The following is a 20,710-nucleotide window of genomic DNA, read 5'->3' as shown; positions in this document are numbered from 1 at the left end:
CGAAGGGAGCCGTGACTCACTGTCTGCTCCAGCTGCGCGGGAGCCCGCGTGCGCGCCCATGATGTGTACGTGCCCGTGCGTGCGCGTGCCTGACTGTGCACCGTGCGCGCGCCGGCGCTGCTGGCGTGCGTGAGGATGTGTGCCTGTGTGCAGGTGGAGGCGGGGACCTGGCTAGCGGGCACCCCATCTTCCTGGGTTAGAGCCGTCTTCGGGGCGCTCCCTGTGGACTCGGGGGGTGTGCATGGGTGTCCCCAGAAGCAGCGCAGAGTCTGTTCTTCTTTTCCATGGAGACTACCGTGGGGGACAGAGACAAGACCCCAAGAATGATACTAAGGGTTAAGTCCTGGGCTGACAGGTAGCACTACCCTGGCCCTAGTACTCAGCTGGCGCTGAACTAGGTGCTAATTTCCATCCCTGCTTGATGACTTCACAAGCGGGAGGGGGGTGGGGGGTGGGGGGTGGGGGGGTGGGGGGCGCTGCTTAGTACTGCAGGGTTTGTGAGGCACCCTAGGCTGCCAATTCATCAGAAGCTCAACTGGAGGGGTTCCAGCCAGGCCGCTTGTTGCAGGCAGGGTCCTCCCAGGCTGTTGGCCCAGCTCTTCCAGAACACAGGCCCTCATAAGGGCAGCTCTCAAGGCCAGGGGCTGAGAGGAACTCCCTAAAAGGAGCCACAGTGCACATGCTACCCAGTGTCAGAAGGAAACCCTGCCCACCACTTCTGCCCAGTTGGGTTCTTTATACTCACAGGGGGCCTCCAGCTGACTCTAAGGGGCAGGGATGGTGGACCATGGGCTCAACAAATCCAGGAGACCTGAGGAGTTTAGGGGGCCAGGCAGGAGGGGAGATGGAAGCAGGTGGCAGCTGCAGGGAGCTGTATTCCTGGGTAGGAGAGAGACAGCCTTTCAACTCCCTATGTGCAGGTGGGCTTCCATAGGAGGTTCGGGAGCCTGAAATCAAGGGAATGGGGGGCAGGCAGGAGGCGCCCCTGGAGTCTGGATCTGAGACAGTGCCTGACAGCAGAATAGAGACTGACATGGGGAGCAGCTGTCTGCCCCCCATGACACAAGGTCAGGGAGGCCAGAGGGTTGAGGTTGTGGTCTCTGGTCCCCCAGGCCTACAGTGGCTCCCCTTGGGATCCTGGCTGGAGTCACATGGAAGAGTGGTTCTGAGATGTGGACCTGGGGGCTGCCCTAGGGAGTGGGGCATACTCAGAGTGTGCATCTGGAGAACCCACCAGAGAAGGAGGGGCAGGCCAGCTGGAGAAGCCCAAGCACCCAAAGTCAGGGTCCCCCAGTTTCCAGGACACCCTGAGCAGCAGCAGCGCTTTGAAAGACAGTCTGGGAAGAAAGGTCAATTATCTCCCACAAAAGAGAGTCAGACATTGGCAGCCAGCCCAGAAAACCAGGAATCCTGGGAAACCAGGCCCAAGACTAAGAGCAGCAGTGAGGGTGCTGCAGGACTGTGACCTACAGCCCTCAGTGGAGAGAAGGAGTGGACAACACTTTTCCCAGAGCCCAAGACAGTATTTATAATATTGAGTCACTGGTGTTTAACATTATACTGAAATTGCCATTTCCAAACTCCATCGAAAAACAAAATCGATAAACATAAATTCCCCAAAGCTGGAATCAAAGCGGGAGACTTTTAAAAAATATCAAGATATGCCCTCTCCCAAGAAATCATGTTCCTAAGAGTGAGGCAGGGAAGCTGGAACTGTTTCAAAGCTGCCAAGTGATTTTGAAGTGGAACAAGGTTTTGAAATCATTCATTTAAACCTCTAAGCACTCCTGGTCCATATTTGGCTTAAGCCCTTTTAGGAGAAACAAAGTGCCAGAAAAATTCATAGATTGCTAAACTGTTAGAAGCTAAGGGTCCTCCCTGGTCGCCAAGGTGTTAAGTCTCAGCACTATCATCACTGAGGCCTGAGATCAATCCCTGGCCAGGGCGCAGATCCATAAGGCACAGCAGATCTCTCCTGTCTCCCCTCAGCGGTGGATTTCAGTAGATCCGCCTTTTGTCTTCCAACTCTGTCTCTGGCCTACACCCTAGTTCTATGCAAAAATAAATAAAATCTTAAAAAAAAAAAAAAAGAAGCTAAGTGTCAAATCTCAGGCTTCCACAGGAAATCTGAAACAATCAAGAAAGTGCTGATGACTGTGATGAAGGCTTAGAAATTTCCGTGAGTAAGGGAGAGGTGGAGGAGTCGATACAATGTGAATGTTTGGAGGACCATCATTCCCTCCTGGGCCTGGTATGTAGGCCTGGGCGGTCAGCAGAACAGGGCACAGTTTCTGCTGTGCGTGGGAGAGGCCCTCATGGTTTCAGGGTCACTTAAGTTCCCCCCTCCATCACTTCTTGGAAACGTGACTTTAAGGGAAGGCATGGACAGTAAAGCCATGTCCTCCAGTAACACCAGGGTGGCCCCTCCCTGCACTCCTCACTTCTTCTGCCCCCTTCCCATTCTTCATCGCTGATCCATTAACTTTGATTTTCCAAAGTCCATTCAGAGTCCTCCAGATCCGCAGAGTCTTAGGCCTGAAAAGTTCCACAAGCAGACAGCTCTTTTCCAACACCTCCACAAAGGGAACCAGTAGATCCAGGGATTGCTTGCCCATTTTCTGGAAGTATCCTCCAAGGGTCCATTCACCCATTGCCCTTTTCCAGGACTGTAGGTTGAAGTCGGTTCCAGTTCTGCCTTTTTTTAGATTTATTTATTTATGCATATAAGAACTAGGGTACAAGCCAGAGGTGCAGGGGTGGGAAGTGAAAGGATTCACCAAAGACAGAGTGGGGAACAGAACAGGCAGATTGACTGAGACCCAGTTCTGTCTTTTCTTGATGTCCTTAAAGGTGAGTGCAGGGGGCCTCCCTGGTGGCACAAAGGGTTAGAATGCAACCTATGAAGCTATCTGCAGCCACTGCAACATGAGTTCAATCCCCAGCCAGGAAGCTACCCACATGGCGCAGCAGACCTCTCCCGACTCGCCCGCTGTTCCCCTTGGCAGTGTATTTCAATCAATCTGCCTGTTCTGTTCCCCACTCTGTCTCTGGTGAATCCTCTCACCCCCCTACACCTCTGGCCTGTACCCCAGTTCTTGTATGCATAAATAAATACATTGTTAAAAAAAATGAGTGCAGAATTTCCATTTGTTTTGTATCATTTACTCCTGGTCAAATAGCGCCCAACTCTGAGCCTTTAGGTGTCACCAGGGGCAGAAGTGTCTGGTTGGCAATGTCCGCATGGTGAGTCCAATCTAAATTAGTTTACAAAGAGATGCCCCTAGAAAACATCACTTTTGTTCTATAAGATGACAAAAACAGAGGAGTGAAAATGAAGAGTGGTAATACCTGGTTTGGGCCTGCTTGCTGGGGGGTAGACTCTTCCGGCCTGCTGCAAGGCCTGAGTCCAGAGTCCCAGTAGGTATATGCCTCACCCAGAGACCCCGCTCTAGGAAAGTGTCCCAGGGATGCCACCAGGAGAGGCAGTCAGGGATTTAGGAACACAGGCTCCTGGTAGCAGAGCCCTCACTGAGAAGGGGAGAGGACACCCTCCTCTCCATTGCAGCTCTAGGCCGGCAGGGAGCCGCCACTGCCCCCATCAGGGTTTGGCTGGGTAAACAAATCAATGCATTCCCAGCCCCCTGCAAGAGGCAGTTTCTAAAGTGCATGATCTTGTAAAGAAATTTAAAACAGTTCACGTTCCATTTCTAATAATTTGGGGGTCCTCCACACAGATTTCCATGGTGATGGTCACGAGTGCTGTGGTGGTGGGAGATTTATGGGAACTACATCAGAGGGGAGAAACCGAATACTGGCCAAAATGAACAAAGTAAAATATTTCAAAAAATTAATGAAAGGGAAAAAAATAAAAACAGTTCATATTAATTTGGAGGGAAGCAGGTAACACAGTCACCCCCCTCTCCCCCAACCGTAAGCACTTAGCAAATGTAGGCATTTCCTCCTGGTGGCTCTCCCTGCCCAGCCCCGACACTTTTGACTCCTAGACACAACCCATGGCTTCGGAGGGGGTGACATTGCAACTTTGGGGTCCAGGACACAGGGTGGGGGTGCGTGTAGGTATTGGGGAGAAAGGATGTCCTGAAGGAACTCCACAAACTCCACATTCATGTCACCCCACTTCACAGTGGGTAGCAGGGGTTAGAGTGCTGGAAGGCTAAGTCCTGTGGCGACTGGGCATTGAGAAGTCTGGTGGGCTTAGCCCACCCCTCCCCCATGACATCCCTCTTCCACCCCTCCAACTCCCCACAGAGGCCAGGCCCCCAGCAGTTTCCTCCTACTTGTTTCACAACTCTGCTCGCAGTCACTGGGCACTCTGGGTGGACAGTGCTGAGTTGTCCTTTTTGGGTGGAGTTTCACATTCCCGAGGGCTCAGGCCTTCCCATAAGTGGGCTGTCTCTGCTGTCTACTCAGGAGGTGACAACTTGATGCACAGTCACAGGCAGTCACAGGCCAGGGCTTTTCATTTCCCCACTAGCCCTCTTCCCCCCTTCTTTTAAAGATTTATTTATGCATACGAGAACTGGGGTACAGGCCAGAGGTGAGGGGGTGAGAGGATTCACAAGAGAGAGTGGGGAGCACAACAGGCAGATCTACTGAAATACACTGCTGAGGGGAGCAGCGGGTGAGGCAGGAGAGGTCTGCTGTACCAGGTGGGTTGCTCCCTGGCAAGCTGGGGATCTAACTGGAGCTGCAGTAGCTGATGATAGCTTGATAGCACTGTCTTTAACTCCTCTGCCACCAGGGAGGCCCCTTCTTCCCCTTTTCTTGAAAGCGCTGAGGACAGCATCCCACTGAACCCCCTTTTGCTGCTGCAGAAGGCAGGTAAAAGTTTGCTGCCTCCCCACAGGGAGACTGAGATGAAGAAATCACACCATGGAGCAGGCTGGTGGGGTGGGTCAGGGTGTGTAAATGATCTATGTCCTACTCTGGCCTCTGATCCAGCTAGAATTCCCCCGTCCCTGCCCTTCCCCCATCTGAACTGTACCTCCTCCCCAAAGGAGAGCGATTCACAACTCAGAAGGCTGGGCTGGAACAGCCCATTCACCTCCAACCCTCCTGCGGATCAGCCTGGAGAGTTCCTGTGACCTGTTGAGGCTTGCTCTGGCCTGGGGGAGGAGGAATCTCTTAATTCTGGAATGTAAAAAGGCAGCTTCTTTATTTTTAGTGTCTAAAACATATGCTTTACTTTTCTAGGTGACACAGACATATTTTACTCATGGACACAAAAGTCTTAGTTCTCTTTTTTTTTTTTTTTAATTTTTTTTTTCTTTTATAGAGGCATGTTTTATTTATTTATTTATTTATTTGTTCGTTTGTTTTGTTTATACAAGCACTGGGTACAGTCAGAAGCGCGGGAGGGTGAGAGAATTCACCAGAGCCAGAGCAGGGAGCAGAGCGGGGAGCAGAGCAGGCAGAAGGACGGAAGTACACTGTTGAGGGGAGCAGCGGGCGGCAGGAGAGGTCTGCGCGCCATGTGGGACCCTCCTCCGGTGGCTGGGGAGCAGCCTGGAATCGAACCGGCGCCGCAGAGGCCGCGGGCAGCCTCGCAACCCAGCGCGCAACCGCTGCGCACTGGGGAGGCCCAAGTCTTAGTTCTCTTGCACCAAGGAGTCCAATCTAAACCTAAATGCTGACATTTCAGTTAGCATGATCTAGCGATCCTATGAATTCCCATGATTAAACTCAGTGAAACCTTTAATTTACCAAGAGACATCTGGAGAGCTACTTCACACATGGTAAAAGGAACAGATTCAAATGGGAGTCACCTCCATCAATACTTGATATCCAAGAGCTTGTGGTGCCTGAAACTTTAGGACCTGTTTATATTAACTAATGGTTCAGGGGATCTCCCTGGTGGCTTACCGGTTAAGTCTCAGTGTTGTCACCCCTAGGGCCTGAGTTTGATCCGGGACAGGGAGCTGACCCACATGGGGCAGCAGACCTCTTCTGTCTTGCCAGCTGCTCCCCTCTGCAGTGGGTTTCAGGAGATCCACCTGTTCTGTTCCCCACTCTGTTTCTGGTGAATCCTCTCACCCCCTCCACACCTGTGGCCTGCACCCCAGTTCTTCTATGCAAAATTAAATAAAATCTTAAAAATATTAAATAATGGGACAAAATAAAGGAAGGACTGTTTCAGATCTTGAGTTCCAGATTGACTGTAGCGGGGAGTTCACCTCTGGGAGAAAGTGAAACTAAAAATTCAGATTAGTGAGTCCCTGGCGTCGACAGCACTGTCTGGGGGTGATTTCCTGGGGACAGTAGATATGGCTTTCCTGGGTTCTTCCAGTTGCTGACAGCTGCCCAAGGTTGGGGAGAGCAGAAGAGGACAGCAGTGATCCTGCAGGTAGGAAGGGAATGGCTTAACCAGCCCGGGATGGGGTGGAGACTTTGAGGCAAGGCTTTTTCATAGAGTGGTGTCTTGGTAGATGTGTAGAGATGTGAACATTTCTTGATCTCTTGCTGCATGCCTGTCATTGTTCTAGACCAAGAGATATGAAGATCAGTTCATTCTGAATTAATGAAGTAAATAATTTTTCTATTTTATCTTTGTAGACTTGTTTCTTTAAAGGTCCGGTCCTGGCCTCCCTGGTGGCACAGGTGCTAAAGTCTCAGCGCTATTAAGCTATGCAGCCTGAGTTTCGTCCCAGGCCATATTGCTGACCCACACAGGGCACAGCAAACCTCTCCTGTCTCGCTTGCTGCTCCCCTCAGCAGTGGATTTCAGTAGATTGGCCTGCTCTGCTCCCCAGTCTGTCTCCGGTGAATCTTCTCACCTCCCACACCTCTGGCCTACATCCCATTTCCTGTATGCATAAATAAAAAAATGAATCTTAAAAAAAAATAATAAATATCGGGTGCTCACTCTGTATCAGCTGTACTCCCAGAGCAGTTAACAAAAGTCAAAAAGTCCTTGGGGGCCTCCCCTGATGGCGCAGTGGTTGAGCGCTGCGCTGCAGAGGCTGCCCGCAACCTCGGCAGCGCCGGTTCATTCCCCGGCCGCCTGCGAGGGTCCCACCAAAAAAAAAAAAAAAAAAAAAAAGTCAAAAACTTCTTTTTGGGTGGAGTTTACATTTCCATGAGGACACAGGTGAGGTTCACAGAGGCAAGTGAAAGGGCCCCAGCTCCAGGACCTGTTCCATGGGGTGTGGGATAGATAATGAGTTTGAATATTTGAAAACTAAAACTTTCTGTGCAACAAAAAATAGCATGTATTAAAAGCAAGGAAACATTTACATCATATACAGCAAAGAATTAGTAGCTTAATTTTTTTATGTACATTGAAAATGAACAAGCATGTAAAAAATGAAGGCACAGCAAAGATTACTAAAATGAGAGGAGGGGCCTCCCTGATGGCCTGGGGTCAACTCTCAGTGCTCTCACCTATATGGCCTGAGTTGGATCCCTGACCAGGGAGCTGACCCACATAGGATGTAGCACACCTCTCCCTTTTTACCTGCTGCTCCCCTCAGCAGTGTATTTCAGTCGATCCACCTGTTCTGTTCCCCACTCTGTCTCTGGTGAATCCTCTCACCCCCCACACCACACCCCTGGCATACAGCCCAGTTCTCCTATGCCCCCCCCCAAAAAAAGAATAATTGATATTCAATATGTTTCACATTTAAAGTTCATGATTTTGGTTAAGTGTGGACTTGAATTCTTACCTGCAAAACCTTCTCCGCAGGGCCTCCCCGGTGGCGCAGCGGTTGAGCGCTGGGTTGCAAGGCTGCCCGCAGCCTCTGCAGCGCTGGTTCGATCCCCGGCTGCTCCCCGGCCACCAGAGGAGGGTCCCACATGGCGCACAGACCTCTCCTGCCGCCCGCTGCTCCCCTCAGCAGTGTACTTCGGTCCTTCTGCCTGCTCTGCTCCCTGCTCTGGCTCTGGTGAATTCTCTCCCTCTCCCGCGCTTCTGACTGTACCCAGTGCTTGTACAAATAAATTAAAAAAAAATAATAAATCTTAAAAAAAAAAAAGTCTTAAAAAAAAAAAACAAACCTTCTCCGCAGTCAAGGTCATGAATGTATCTGTCCCCTGCAGAGGTTCCTGCTGCCTGGTTGTCATCCCATTCCCCAACCCCCCTTCAGTCCAGATAACAACAGATCTGTCAGCATGAATTATTGGTATTTTTTGTTTGATTCCATTCACTTTTTGCTTGGGAGTCTTCCCCCCATTGAGTACTTTGAGAAAAGTTTTCAATTAGCAATAATCGCGCCTCGGATAAACCTCAATGTCTACGATACTGCCACTGCGCAAAGCTGCCCATTGAGTACTTTGAGATTCATCTATGTTATTGCTGAGTAATAGACCATTGCGAGCACATACTACAAGTAGCTTATCCACTCATTTGTTGATGCCAGTAGGTTGGTGCCAGTTTTGATGAACGTCACGTACACATCTTTGTGAAGACGTATGCCTGCCTCTCTCCACAGTAATTACCGAGGCGTGGAATGGCCGGATCATAGGGTAGATGTACATCAGACTTCCTAAGAACCTCCCATCTTGTTTTCCAAAGTGGTGGCAGCATTTCTCATGCCCACTGGCAGCATTTCTCATGCCCATGTGGCCCAGTGGCTGGGTGTCCTTGCCAACACGTGGTGTGGTGGGTCCTCAACTTGGAACCACTCTTGGCAGTGTGTGTTGGTATCTCATTTGGGCTTTGATTTACATTTTGAGGTAATTCATGATGCTGAGTATCTTCTTGTGTATCTTTTCGATATACATGTCTCTTTGGTGAAGTGTCCATTCAAATTAATTGCCCTTGGTTGTAGCTGGATTGTTTCTTACTGAGTTTTGAGAGCTCTTTACATATTCTGTTACAAGACCTTGATCAGGTGTGTGATTGTCAGCATTTTCTCCCAGTTTGTCCCTTCTCTTTGCATTCTCCTAATAGTATCTTTCAAAGAATGTACAGTTGGGCAGAGACTACTTAATCTCAGCTGAGGCAGATCCGTTCTCCCTTCTTTCAGACCAGAGGCCTTTGCTACAAACATCCTCTACTAAGTCCTCAGTTGGGCCAAGAAGCATACAAGCTTGATTTCTCTCTTTGAATTTGTTGGAGCAGAGTTATTGAAGCCAAACTGTGTGTCTTATGTTTGGTGCTGTTCAATCTAGACATCATTTGTTGCAGACAGCTGGAACAAACTGTGTTCCGACAATCAAAAGTATGTTTTATTCAGTGAATGTGGATTACAGCAAACTGAAGGAAGAGTTTTTCTTTTTCCTTTTTTTAAATTTCTTTTATTTTTGCATAGAACTTGGGTGTAGGCCAGAGGTACAGGGCAGAGAGGGATTCCCCAGAGACAGAGTGGGGAGCAGAATAGGCAGATTGACTGAAATCCATTGCTGAGGGGAGCAGCAGGGAAGACAGGAGAGGTCTGCTGTGCCCCATGTGGGTCAGCTCCCTGGCTGGGGATCACACTCAGGCTGTAGCGGTGATAGATCTGAGACTTAACTCCTGGGCCACCAGGGAGGTCCCCCTCCCCCCTCCCCTCCGTTTTTAACAATGACTTATAATGCTAATTATTTTTTTTTTCTTTAAAATATTTTCTGTTTTTTTTTTTTTTTTAATAGAGGCATGCTTTATTTATTTGTTTGTTTTTTTGTTTATACATGCACTGGGTACAGTCAGAAGCGCGGGAGGGTGAGAGAATTCACCAGAGCCAGAGCGGGGAGCAGAGCAGGCAGAAGGACCGAAGTACACTGCTGAGGGGAGCAGCGGGCGGCAGGAGGGGTCTGCGCGCCATGTGGGACCCTCCTCCGGTGGCCGGGGAGCAGCTGGGGATCGAACCAGGGCAGCAGAGGCCGCGGGCAGCTTCGCAACCCAGCGCTCAACCGCTGCGCCACTGGGGAGGCCCAATGCTAATTATTTTTGAGTGTCTAGTTTAAGCAATCCTTCCCTTTCCCAAATTTTATAAATATATTCTGTATTTTCTTCTAAAAAGTTTGTTTTGCCTTTTACTTTCAGGTTGTTAAACCACGATGAGTTGGTTTTTCTGTGTGGCATGAGGTAGGGTTCAGTTTTTACTACATAGTGGTTTTAGTTTTCTCTCTTTAGTTTCTGAAATTACTTGCCTTGAGAACCAATTAGTATTAAGATTCTATAATAATGAAGCAAAACAAAGTATCAACCCCACAGTTTTATTTGTAAAGAACAAAGCATGAAAAGTCATATTTAAATGTACTCCAAAACCTGAAAAACCCAGGTGAGTTTCTCTGATATGTATGTTAAAGTGCAGGATATCACAATACTCTTTACATTTTATATTATGTTCAGATGAGGAAAAGAAAATCCAGTTATGGTGCATTTTGTTAACAACACAAAGAAAAACAATATAATTTAAATGCAGAAATGCTCATTTTAAAAAAAAAAGATACACAGGACACATTTCTACATGGCTCAGGCGTGGCACAGAGTTTTTCTGTATGTTGAACACCTTCATTGGCTTGACAACAGAAACACCTTTCCATACCGCTCTACTGGGAACAGATGTGGTGCTGGGAATAAGGACAGGCGCCACACACATACATTCAGGTAACTGGACTAGATGTGATTCCTGCCCATAACCCAAGGATACCCTGGATTCCTCCAAATGAGAACACATTTTGTGATTTTTTTTCACTCTGGTATTAATTGCTCAGCATTTTCTTTCTGAAGCCTATCAAAATGTATGCTTGCAAGGACGGTCAGCTCTGATAAGTCTTCTCATCACACCCATCAGCCCCGTCTTCCAAAAGCTTGGACATCAGCTTAATGCATTTTGGTAGGAATAAGGGACCCTACCTTGTCAGCTATTTTTTATTTGTATTTTTATGCTAAATGGTCATGGACGAAATACTCATAGAAGAAACAAATACTTGTAAGCTTTAAAAGACCTGGATGATTGGGAGACCGGGTACGCTTTATAAAAGTAGAGAAGAGCTCAAGCCTCCGTTCTCAAGTAGTGAAGGTGTGTTAACACTGAAAAAGAAGCAGCTGTGCTTCAGACAGCCCCTTGGCAAGGTGAGGATAGACTAGTTTCTGTAAACCTTACAGAGAAAATACTCACAGTTCTCTAAGTGAAAGTCTACTGAAAAGTCACAATTCTTAGCAGAAGTTACTTCATCATGAAGAGGGACACTCAAAGCTCGTCCTGGCCTATGGCCACATGTTTCCAAATGTCTTAGAGGTGTCAGCACAGGCTCACCGGGCTGGGAGGGACAGTCTCTCCCCCTTTCCACACCCATTTACAACAACAGAGCTTTATTGCTGAAAGAGGAAGCAGGCTGTCCAGTGCCCATATCATCCACATAGTGCGACAGAACCTCATTAAAGTGATTAAAAAAATATCACTCTAAAGTAAACACCACAGGGTCACAAAAGGACAAAAACATGAAACATTTAAAGTACATTTTAGAGGGAAATGACAAACTTTTGCAAATTTTGGGTTTCTGTATCAACTCTGGCCCGGCAGAAGGAGGTGGGCAGGGCTTGGAGCTCCCCATCTGGAGCCCCTCACGCACAGGTCACACTGGGCTGCGTAGCCTGCGGTGCTGGTGAACCAGCCCCGCCTTAGGTCCTACACAGCAACGAGGGCATTGCCATGGAGCACAGCCAACTAGGCCTCCAGGACACTGGAAAACTCAAGAGGTAATGTTTGTGGCAAATTAACTTTAAAACTACTTCTTACGCTACTAACACTAGTAATGGTTCTCAGCATTCCTTTTAGTTTGTTTGGGGGGGGGTCAATTAAAATTGACTTTCATTTACTTTCACCTTGAGGTGCGACCATAGAACCAAATGCTAACTTGGAAAGTTGGCAGGGCAGAGAGGCCATGTGTATGGTCATCCCAAGTCAGCTTCCCTGGAGGGCTCGGTACATTTTCTCCAAGGATTCCACTGCTGCCCTCAAAACATGCGAGCCCGGGTCAGATAGAACAGGCCTGAGTCTTATTTCTTTATAATGACATCTCAGGTGAGCCCCAGATGTAGCTTATGCTATATCCTTCTTGTTTATCATCTTAGACCCTTTGGGCTTTTGTTGTTTATGAGTGCTAAGTGTCTTCTGAAAGGCCAAGACTTGCCCCCGCCAGGACCAGGCATGGGGGCTGGAGGTGCCTTTGGGAGCTGGGAGTGGAAGCTGGCTGTTTGGAGCCCCAGCAGCACCTGGCCTCCCTGGATGTCAGTTCCTGTGAGTTTCTTTCTTCTGAAATCAGTCACCCCGCTAAGCAGAGTGGGAGGATACTGGAAGATTAACTATTTTGGGGGCTATTACTTTTTAAAGTAATGGATTTATCCGCAGACTCCCAAATCCAATTTTGCTCTTAGTTTTCACAAGAGATACCCTTTCTCAATCACTGGGGAACAATTTGTTAAATGAATATTAATGTTTATGCATGATAATCACAAAGAGTGCTGATCCTTGTTTCCTAGCTGTGTAGCTGGGTCAATCAAGATCCAAGGGTAAAAATACCACTGATATGAGTGTCCTGGAGGCTGACCTCACACAGCCTGGTGTAACCGAAAGATGCGAGTTAGACCTGTGTGGTGACTGGCCAGCTGTGGGGCAGCACTGAATCTCTTATGCGTTCCCACCCACAAGACAAGGAGGCTGTAACTGTCCTCTGTCGGCCTTCCCAGCTTGTCAGGAGCACAGCCTATGGGAAGGCTGACCAGCATAAATCCTAGGTGGGTTCTTCCGCGGTTTCTGTTCACTGGTCTGATGCGAGTAGGCCAGCACCCTTCCTCATTGCTTTTCCCTCAATGCAGCTCTTCCTCCCAAGCCCCAGGCCACCTGGGGAGGGGTGTCAGGCAGCAGCCCTGGCTGAGGTGACCAGCTGCCGCATCTATGGGACTTCCTGAGAAAACGCCCAGCTGCAGCCACTCACAGCCCTTGCTCTCTCCAACTGAGGCTCTGCTTTCGTTTCATTTTCCAAGTCTGTGCCCTGACACCAGCTCTTAGAAGGCCTAAGTCTGGCCCTGAACCCCCACAGAGGGCTGGTTCTTTCTTCCCCTCCTGTTATTTTCATTTTCACAGTCAACAAACACCTTCACAAAAAGGTTCCAAGCCCAGGAAGGCCTCTCCTCCACCCCACACTCCTGTCACTTCCTGGGGGGACGGGCAGGAGAGGCAGGCAGGAGAGGCAGGCGGGGCACCCATGCTGGATGGCCCTGCTTTCCTGAGGGGCGCCAGGCAGGCTCCTGATGGGAGGACAGTGAAGGAAAGGACTGGATACTATTGCTGTTTCTGGTCCTTCAGATGTCGAGGCCAACACTGTGAAACTCGTATCTCCCCAAAGTACCTCAAATAATAAGAGTAAAAATGCCAAGAATGAAGTGAGTCCGGGCTAATCTTCCACAGTGTAAAGAAGTTATAATCCCACCACGTAATACACTCTCGGCGCTCCGTGTGTTCTCCTGCCAGTTCTTCAGCCAAGCTCCTTGGGGTCAGGACTCAGATATCTGAATTACAGCTTCATCTTGTGGATGGAAGTTTTTTCCCAAAAGCCTGGAGAATGACTCAATTCAATTGTATGAAATCATCTGTAACTTAAAAGATACCAGCGAGGACGCCCCGCTTGTAGATGATGCCGTTTACATTCACAGTCAGAGGCGTGGAAGCCGCAGGTTCACTGTGTTGACAGGTTTCCGGGCTTGTTCCTGACTAGCGCCACTCTGCCCCCACCCCCAGCTCCCTATGCTTTTAAGCTACTAATTTTAAGTCACAGGAATATTCAATCTAAGAAAAGTATCTTATTAGAGTAATATAATTTCTTCAAGAAGAGAGCATATTTACACACATCTACCACATGAAAATACTCTATTTTATACTAAATTCCAGGTTCAAATGAACTACAATACAGTGTTTTGCCTTGTCTGCAGCGCCAGGGCTGTTCCGGTGGGGGCCGCTCCCCCGGGAGGCTCGTGAGCTGTTCAGTCGGTGCTGTAGAGGGGGAGGCTCGGGAACCAAGGTCTGGACTGAGGTCCTAGCCACGGGGTCACACATCCACTCCTTTGATGAGGGACCCTTCCAGGACGATGGGGAAGTCCTGAATGGTCTGCAGGACGCGGATGAGGGAGTTGACAGTCATATGGTCTCGCAGCAGGGCGCTCTCCTCGTACATGCGAGCGATGGCGGGACACTCGGCCAGCAGCGGGATCCACTGTGGGAGCAGGTGGTCCCTGTGGGCAGACAAAGGGGCTGAGTACGTGCCTTCTGGGAGCCGGAAGGAGCAAGGGGATGACGGGGCAAATTCAGCCAGGTTCCCGGGTTAGGAGAGCAAAGCAAAGCCAGCAAGCTGGACTTTCATTGGTTAAAAAGATACAGTGGGGCCTCCCTGGTGGTGCAAGGGGTTAAGATGCAACCTATGAAGCTGTCCGCAGCCTCAGCAGCACAAGTTCGATCCTGGGCTGACCAGGGAGCAACCCATATGGCGCAGCAGACCTCTCCTGTCTCCCCCGCTGCTTCCCTCAGCAGTGTACTTTGGTCAATCTGCCTGTTGTGTTCCCCACTCTGTCTCTGGTGAATCCTCTCACCCCACCCCCACGCCTCTGGCCTGTACCCCAGCTCTTGTATGCATAAACAAATCTTAAAAAAAAATAAATAAAAAGGGCCTCCCTGGTGGCGCAAGGGGTTAAGCACTGCACTATGAAGCAAATTCGCAGCCTCTGCAGCACCAGTTCAATCCCCAGCCAGCCAGGGAGCAACCCACATGGCGCAGCAGACCTTTCCTGACTCGCCCGCTGCTCCCCTCAGCAGTGTACTTCGGTCAATCTGTCTGTTCTGTTCCCTACTCTGTCTCTGGTGAATCCTCTTACCCCCCGCATCTCTGGCCTGTACCCCAGCTCTTGTATGCATAAATAAATAAATCTTTAAAAAAAATAAATAAAAAAATATAGCGATGAGATAATGAAGCTAATGGGAAAACCCACAGGTTCTAAAAATGAATCTGGCCACTTACTGGAGACATTCTCTATTCTGATGTCACCTTTTTCAAAAAGAGGCAGAATGCCATCTTCTGTCTTTTTCCTATGGGGTGTTATTCAGACTTCCCTGGCAAGGTATGCCAAAAAAGATGGACCTTTCGGGAAGAATGAATACATTTCATAGTAGAGATCACTGTTTTTTGTTTTTTTTTTAAGATTTATTTATTTTTTTAGATTAAAAAAAAGATATATTTATTTATGCATATAAGAACTGGGGTGTAAGCCAGAGGTGCGGGGGTTGGGGGGAGGCGGGGGGTGAGAGGATTCACCAGAGACAGAGTGAGGAGCAGAACAGGCAGATCTACTGAAATACACTGCTGAGGGGAGCAGCGAGCAAGACAGGAGAGGTCTGCTGTGCCATGTGGGTTAGCTCCCTGGATGGCCTAGGATTGAACTTGTGCTGCAGTGGCTGGTGATAACTTAATAGTGCTGTCTTTAACCCCTGTACTACTAGGGAGACCCTTAAGATTTATTTTTACCTATCTATGCATACAAGAACTAGGGTATAGGCCAGAGGTACAGGAGGGTGTCAGAAGATTCACCAGGGACAGAGTGGGCAGCAGAACAGGCAGACTGACTGAAATCCACTGCTGAGGGGAGCAGCGGGCAAGTCTGGAGAGGTCTGCTGCACCATGTGGGTTAGCTCTCTCGTAGGGATGGAATTTAGGTCATAGTAGCTGGCGATGCTTGCTAGTGCTGAGACTTTGACCCTGTGCCACCAGGGAGGGCACTGTTTGCCTGTTCTGTTTTTTAAAAACTTATACAGCAGGGGCCTCCCTGGTGGCCTATGGGTTAAGTCTCAGTGCTATCACAACCACAGCCTGAGTTCAATCCCCGGTCAGGGAGCAGACTTACATGGTGCAGATCTCCCCTGTCTCACCCACTGCTCCCCTCAGCAATGGATTTCAGTCAATCTGCCTGTTCTGCTCCCTGCTCTGTCTCTGGTGAATCCTCTCACTCCTGCACCTCTGGCTTACACAGTTCTTCTATACATACACAAAAAATCTTATACAGCAGTAACAGTAAGGAACAAAATCAAAGCAAAGAAACATTAAGTAGATTTTTTTTTACACTGAAAGAGGGTCTGCATTGGTTATAAAGTCAGAATAGTAAAGAGAAAACAGGAGATAAAGATCTTTAAAGAGGAACTTTAAAAATGGCAGAAATTGGGCCACTTTTACTTTATTTTTAAGATTTATTTATTTATGCATACAAGAATTGGGATATAGGCCAGAGGTGCGGGGGGCTGGGGTGAAAGGATTCACCAGAGACAGAGTAGAGAACAGAACAGGCAGACTGATTGAAATCCACTCCTGAGGGGAGCAGCAGGTGAGACAGGAGGGATCTGCTGTGCCATGTAGGTCAGCTCCCTGGTTGGGGATCAAACTCATGGTGCAGTGGCTGTGGATAGTTTCAGAGTGTTGACACTTAACCCTTTGCGCCCAAGGGGCCACTTTTATTAAGAAATATACAGTGCACTTTGCAAGCCCACTGTTTCTTGAACCAGTGCTGACACTGTTATCTGTCACTGCACCTAAGCTGTCCTTGAATTCCCTCAGCATTTTCCACACAAGGGCAGCTGCAAGGAACCCCCTCTCCCTGCCCCCGCCCCCCCCCACCCCCCGCCCCAGTATCTCCTTGGCCTTGAGGGTTTGGAAGGAGATAAACATTGTACATGGAACTTGAAAGAAATCTTCTAAAGGTCTCTGTGCTTCATTTCTCACAACTCTGAGAGCTGTTTAAAAATCAACACACTTTACAGCTCCTATGTGTCCCTTTCATAAAAGAGAGGCAGGAATTAGTCTTAGAGACTATATTTATGTAGTAGAAATTTCACAGTTAGCACATTGACACCCACAAGCACTATGCAGTGGGTACGTGTGTGCTGAGGTCCCTACTTCCCTGTCTGCCTACCTGCCGCTCTCCGTGCGGGGCAGGGGCCGAGCCTGGGCTTTGGTGGGGCCTGACCTCAGCGCCACTGTCTCTTTGAATTGTGTGACTTGGGAATGTGTGTTAGCATCTCTGTGCCTCACTGTGTTGTCTCCAGGTGAGGGCATCAGCTCTTCTACTTCCTGCAGCGACTGTGATGAAGTGGGGGTGGAAGGGTGAATTCGATGAGATCACGTGTGTGAACTGCTCTGCACATTGCCCAAGGCAGAGCAAGCAGCCAACACACTGGGAATGAAGGACCCCTGGAGCTTTGGGAGGGGCAAGGCGGGGCGGGACGAGGCCTCCCCAGATGCTCACCCCTGTGTAGCAAGGACAGGGAAAGTATGTCCATACCGTGTTCCCAGGCAAACTAAGATCTGGAATTTGCCATCCTTCCCGATGCTCCTGGGCGCGGTGTTGATGGCGCTGACATAGTGGCAGAAAGTTCTGCTGGATGACTTCTGGAGGAGGACGTCATCTTCACTGTCTAGAATCTGGTCAGTGGTTTCAAAATAAGCAACCGCTTTCTCTGGGGAAGGAAGGCAGAATCACATCACGACACATGGCAATGTGTGGTAGTCAGACAGGGCCACTGAGGGGATTCTGGAAAGCCTGCAAGTCATACTTTGCAGGGTAGCCTATGCAAGGTCAAGGTCATTGGTTTCACAAGCAAGTAGCAGGGCGTGCATAGCTCCTGAGGGCCGGCCTCTGCCCACTTTCCTTTCTTTCTCCCCGAAATTCCTAAATTAGATGAAATCAATGACTTGCCTAGGCCTTATTTACAAAACATAAAGTGAGGAATCACTCCTCTAAAGTAACCAGGAATTCGAGCAGAACTGCATACCAGAGACTGCAGAGCCTAGCACAGCCCCCCCCCCCCCACCCCGCTGCTAGGTCCAATGCCCCAGCCAGGAGCACGGTTGCTCTAAGGAAGTGCATTTTAAATGTGATTTAAATTAAGTAAATTTAGGTGTGCTTACCATGTTGGACAGGAGAGAGCTGCAGCGATGTCTATAAAATGGAGTCTGACCTTGTTAACAACTTTTCAGCCCCCAGACTTTCCTAACTCCCCATTTCATTCAGGATAAAGACCAGTCCGGCTCTGGCAGCCAGGCCCTTTCCCCACATCCTGCCACTCTCGCTGCTCCCCAGGTGTTTCAGGACAAGGCAGGAGGCTTCTAGGCCCTCGCCCTGGGTCCTAGGTCCTGGCGCCCAGCTCCCAGGCTCACCTCCACGAGGGGACAGTGACGGCGCCGACGGCCACCCTCCTGAGGTAGCAAGTCCAGCTCCACTTCCTCTAACCTTGTTTGTTTTTTTCCCCCCATATCAAAGATCACCTAACAAACTGGGTGGCATGCAAACTTGTTAGGTTTTTTTGTGCTGTTTGTTCTCCCCAGCCTCCACCCCCTGCCCAGAATATAAGTTTGTCATCCAAGAAACTGTATGTTTTGCTTACTTATGCATCTGGAATTTCTATCCTGACATTTGGAGTAATGGTGGAATACTGTGGATGCGAAGTAAAAGAAGCTGTTGACTGGTGAAAAGCAAGCACGGTGCGTATTGGCTACTTACTTTAATAGCACACTCCTTGCCACTAACTAGCCAGTTCAGTGAGGTCCTTTGCTGGGCCTCAGCGCCCAGAGGACCCTGGAGAGCATACTGGCAGAATGGGTCTCATTACCAGAGCTGATGAGACTCAGTAACAACAAAGAAAATAATCCAGTCAAAAAATGGGCAGAAGAGCTAAAAAGAAACTTCTCTGAAGAGGAAATGCAAATGGCCAACAGACATATGAAAAAATGTTCAACATCACTTGTAATCAGGGAAATGCAAATCAAAACTACCATGAGATACCATCTCACACCAGTGAGAATGGCACATATTAAAAAAACTAGCAACAACAAATGTTGGCGAGGATGTGGAGAAAAAGGAACTCTTCTGCACTGTTGGTGGGAGTGCAAACTGGTCCAACCACTATGGAGAGCTGTGTGGAGATTTCTGGACCTACTAAACATAGAGCTTCCATATGATCCAGCAATTCCACTCCTAGGTATTTACCCAAAGGACACAGAAATGTCCATTCCAAAGAGCACCTGCACCCCTATGTTTATAGCAGCACTGTTTACAATAGCTAAGCTTTGGAAACAACCCAAATGCCCAAAAATAGATGACTGGATCAAGAAGATGTGGTACATATATACCATGGAATATTACTCAGCATTCAAAAAAGATAAACACATGCAATTTGCAGCAACATGGATGGCGCTGGAAGGGATCATGCTCAGCGAAATAAGCCAAAAAGAAAAAGAAAAATACCGGATGGTCTCACTCATAGCAGGAATCTAGAAAACTTAAATAAGGGACCAGGAAAATGAATATAAGAAAGTGAAAATCAAAATCAACAAAAAACTATGAACCAGAGACACTTTTTGGGGGGTGGGGGGCGGGAGGGGAAGGATTGGGGTCAGAATGGGGCGTTTGCAATTGTATGGGGGAATATAAAAATAAAATTTAATATTAAAAAAAAAAAAAAAAAGAATGGGTCTCATTACCTATGAAGTCCCAGATGAAGACATTCTTGTGGAAGATGCGGGCAGACTTGAAGCCGTGATGGAAGACGTGCTCCAGGGCCGCCACCAGCCCGTTCTCACCACACAGCAGCACCGTGAGGCTCCCCCTCTGTGGGCATAGCACAGGCCTGTCAGTCACACGAGCCCGTGCCCTCAGGACACCGAGAACTGGTGTGGGAGGCAGGCTTGGGGCCTCACAAAGCAAGGCGGCGCTGCCTCAGGGTGCATGGCATATGGGGCAGCCTGAAGGACCCCACAGCGATGAGTCTAATGGCCTCTTACCTCTTTCTCAGGCTTGTGAAAATGTTTCACGATGTTGTTCACAGCTTCCCCGATTCCCTCTTGGATCTGCCCCGCATTGGGCTCTGAAACAATAAACAGTGGCTGGTTCTCAGGATGGGGAAATGAGCAGAGCATGCGGACGACAGCATCCCCCAGGTGGGAAGCCTTGCTCAGGTGGCCAGGTGGGTGGCACCAGGGGCTCCCCAAGTGGGGGGGAGCTTGGGCACCATGGAAAAGAACCCCGGAGGGCCCCCAGATTCAAATCCCGGCTTTGACACTTGGCACTCCATAACCTTGACCAACTGTCTTCTTCCAAGTTTGAATTCCCTCAGCCTGAAATTGGGAAAAGATACATCTCGTGGGCCAGCAGGCAAAGGGAATGAGGTATCAGGTGTGAGTCAGGAAGGGCGAGGTAGCCCCAGGTCGGCAGGGTGAGCTGGGAGCCCACAGCACCACTTCTCAGTCACCCTGTAGCCAATTCCCTCTGAGGCCCCTTCCTTGTGGGCATGGACTCTGAGTCTGGGCAAGGCCATCATGGGGGTGTGTTTTGTGTCTAAAGCAACGGGAAGATGGGGGGTGCAGGGGCACCTGGCCTGAGGCGGGGGACCCTCCTTCCCTGGTTAGTCTCTGGGTGAGGCCTTGCTCTCCCCTAGCTCTTCTGGGCCCTGCTCCCAGAGGAGAGTTTGGTGGTGGCTTGAAGAGGATTCTAAACTGTTTTGCCTTTCAAACCCAAGAACAGTTAAAAAAAAATGTTTTTTTTTTTCCCTGAGGTGGCTAGCTATTAAATATCATTTTCATACCACACGATAAAGGACAACTACATTTGGAGTCTCTGAAATGTAGGAACTGCACACTGCTAAAGGAATTTCTCACACAAAACATTCTTTTTGTAAAAGTCAAGTGCTTTCTACACCAGTGCATAAAAATTGTGAAAATGGAAACTGAAACA

At 48.9% G+C, this 20,710-nt stretch overlaps 1 protein-coding gene and 1 non-coding gene across 3 annotated transcripts in view; both read right to left on the bottom strand.

Annotated features, from left to right (window-relative positions):
• Positions 1-8,129: 8,129 nt before the first annotated feature.
• LOC119248542 (U4 spliceosomal RNA) lies at positions 8,130-8,275 on the bottom strand. The gene has a single exon (XR_005125965.1). It is a non-coding gene; the product is annotated as a U4 spliceosomal RNA (small nuclear RNA).
• A 1,873-nt stretch (positions 8,276-10,148) lies between these two features.
• The window catches only part of DENND5B (DENN domain containing 5B), a 123,180-nt gene continuing 112,618 nt past the window's right edge, over positions 10,149-20,710 (bottom strand). For both annotated transcript variants that reach the window (XM_037514074.2, XM_037514075.2), the window contains 4 exons: positions 19,762-19,844; positions 19,462-19,588; positions 17,264-17,438; positions 10,149-14,176 (listed from right to left, as the gene is read on the bottom strand). In XM_037514074.2, the coding sequence (XP_037369971.1) occupies positions 13,993-14,176; positions 17,264-17,438; positions 19,462-19,588; positions 19,762-19,844 (569 nt within the window). In that variant the 3' untranslated portion in view covers positions 10,149-13,992. The remainder of the gene's footprint in view (positions 14,177-17,263; positions 17,439-19,461; positions 19,589-19,761; positions 19,845-20,710) is intronic.

Source organism: Talpa occidentalis, unplaced genomic scaffold (genome assembly GCF_014898055.3).
Source record: "Talpa occidentalis isolate TD23 unplaced genomic scaffold, MPIMG_talOcc4v2.1 talOcc4.16, whole genome shotgun sequence".
NCBI classification, from domain to species: Eukaryota; Metazoa; Chordata; class Mammalia; order Eulipotyphla; family Talpidae; genus Talpa; species Talpa occidentalis.
Note: the sequence above shows the minus strand (reverse complement) of the source record. Positions and strands in the feature narration are given on the sequence as shown.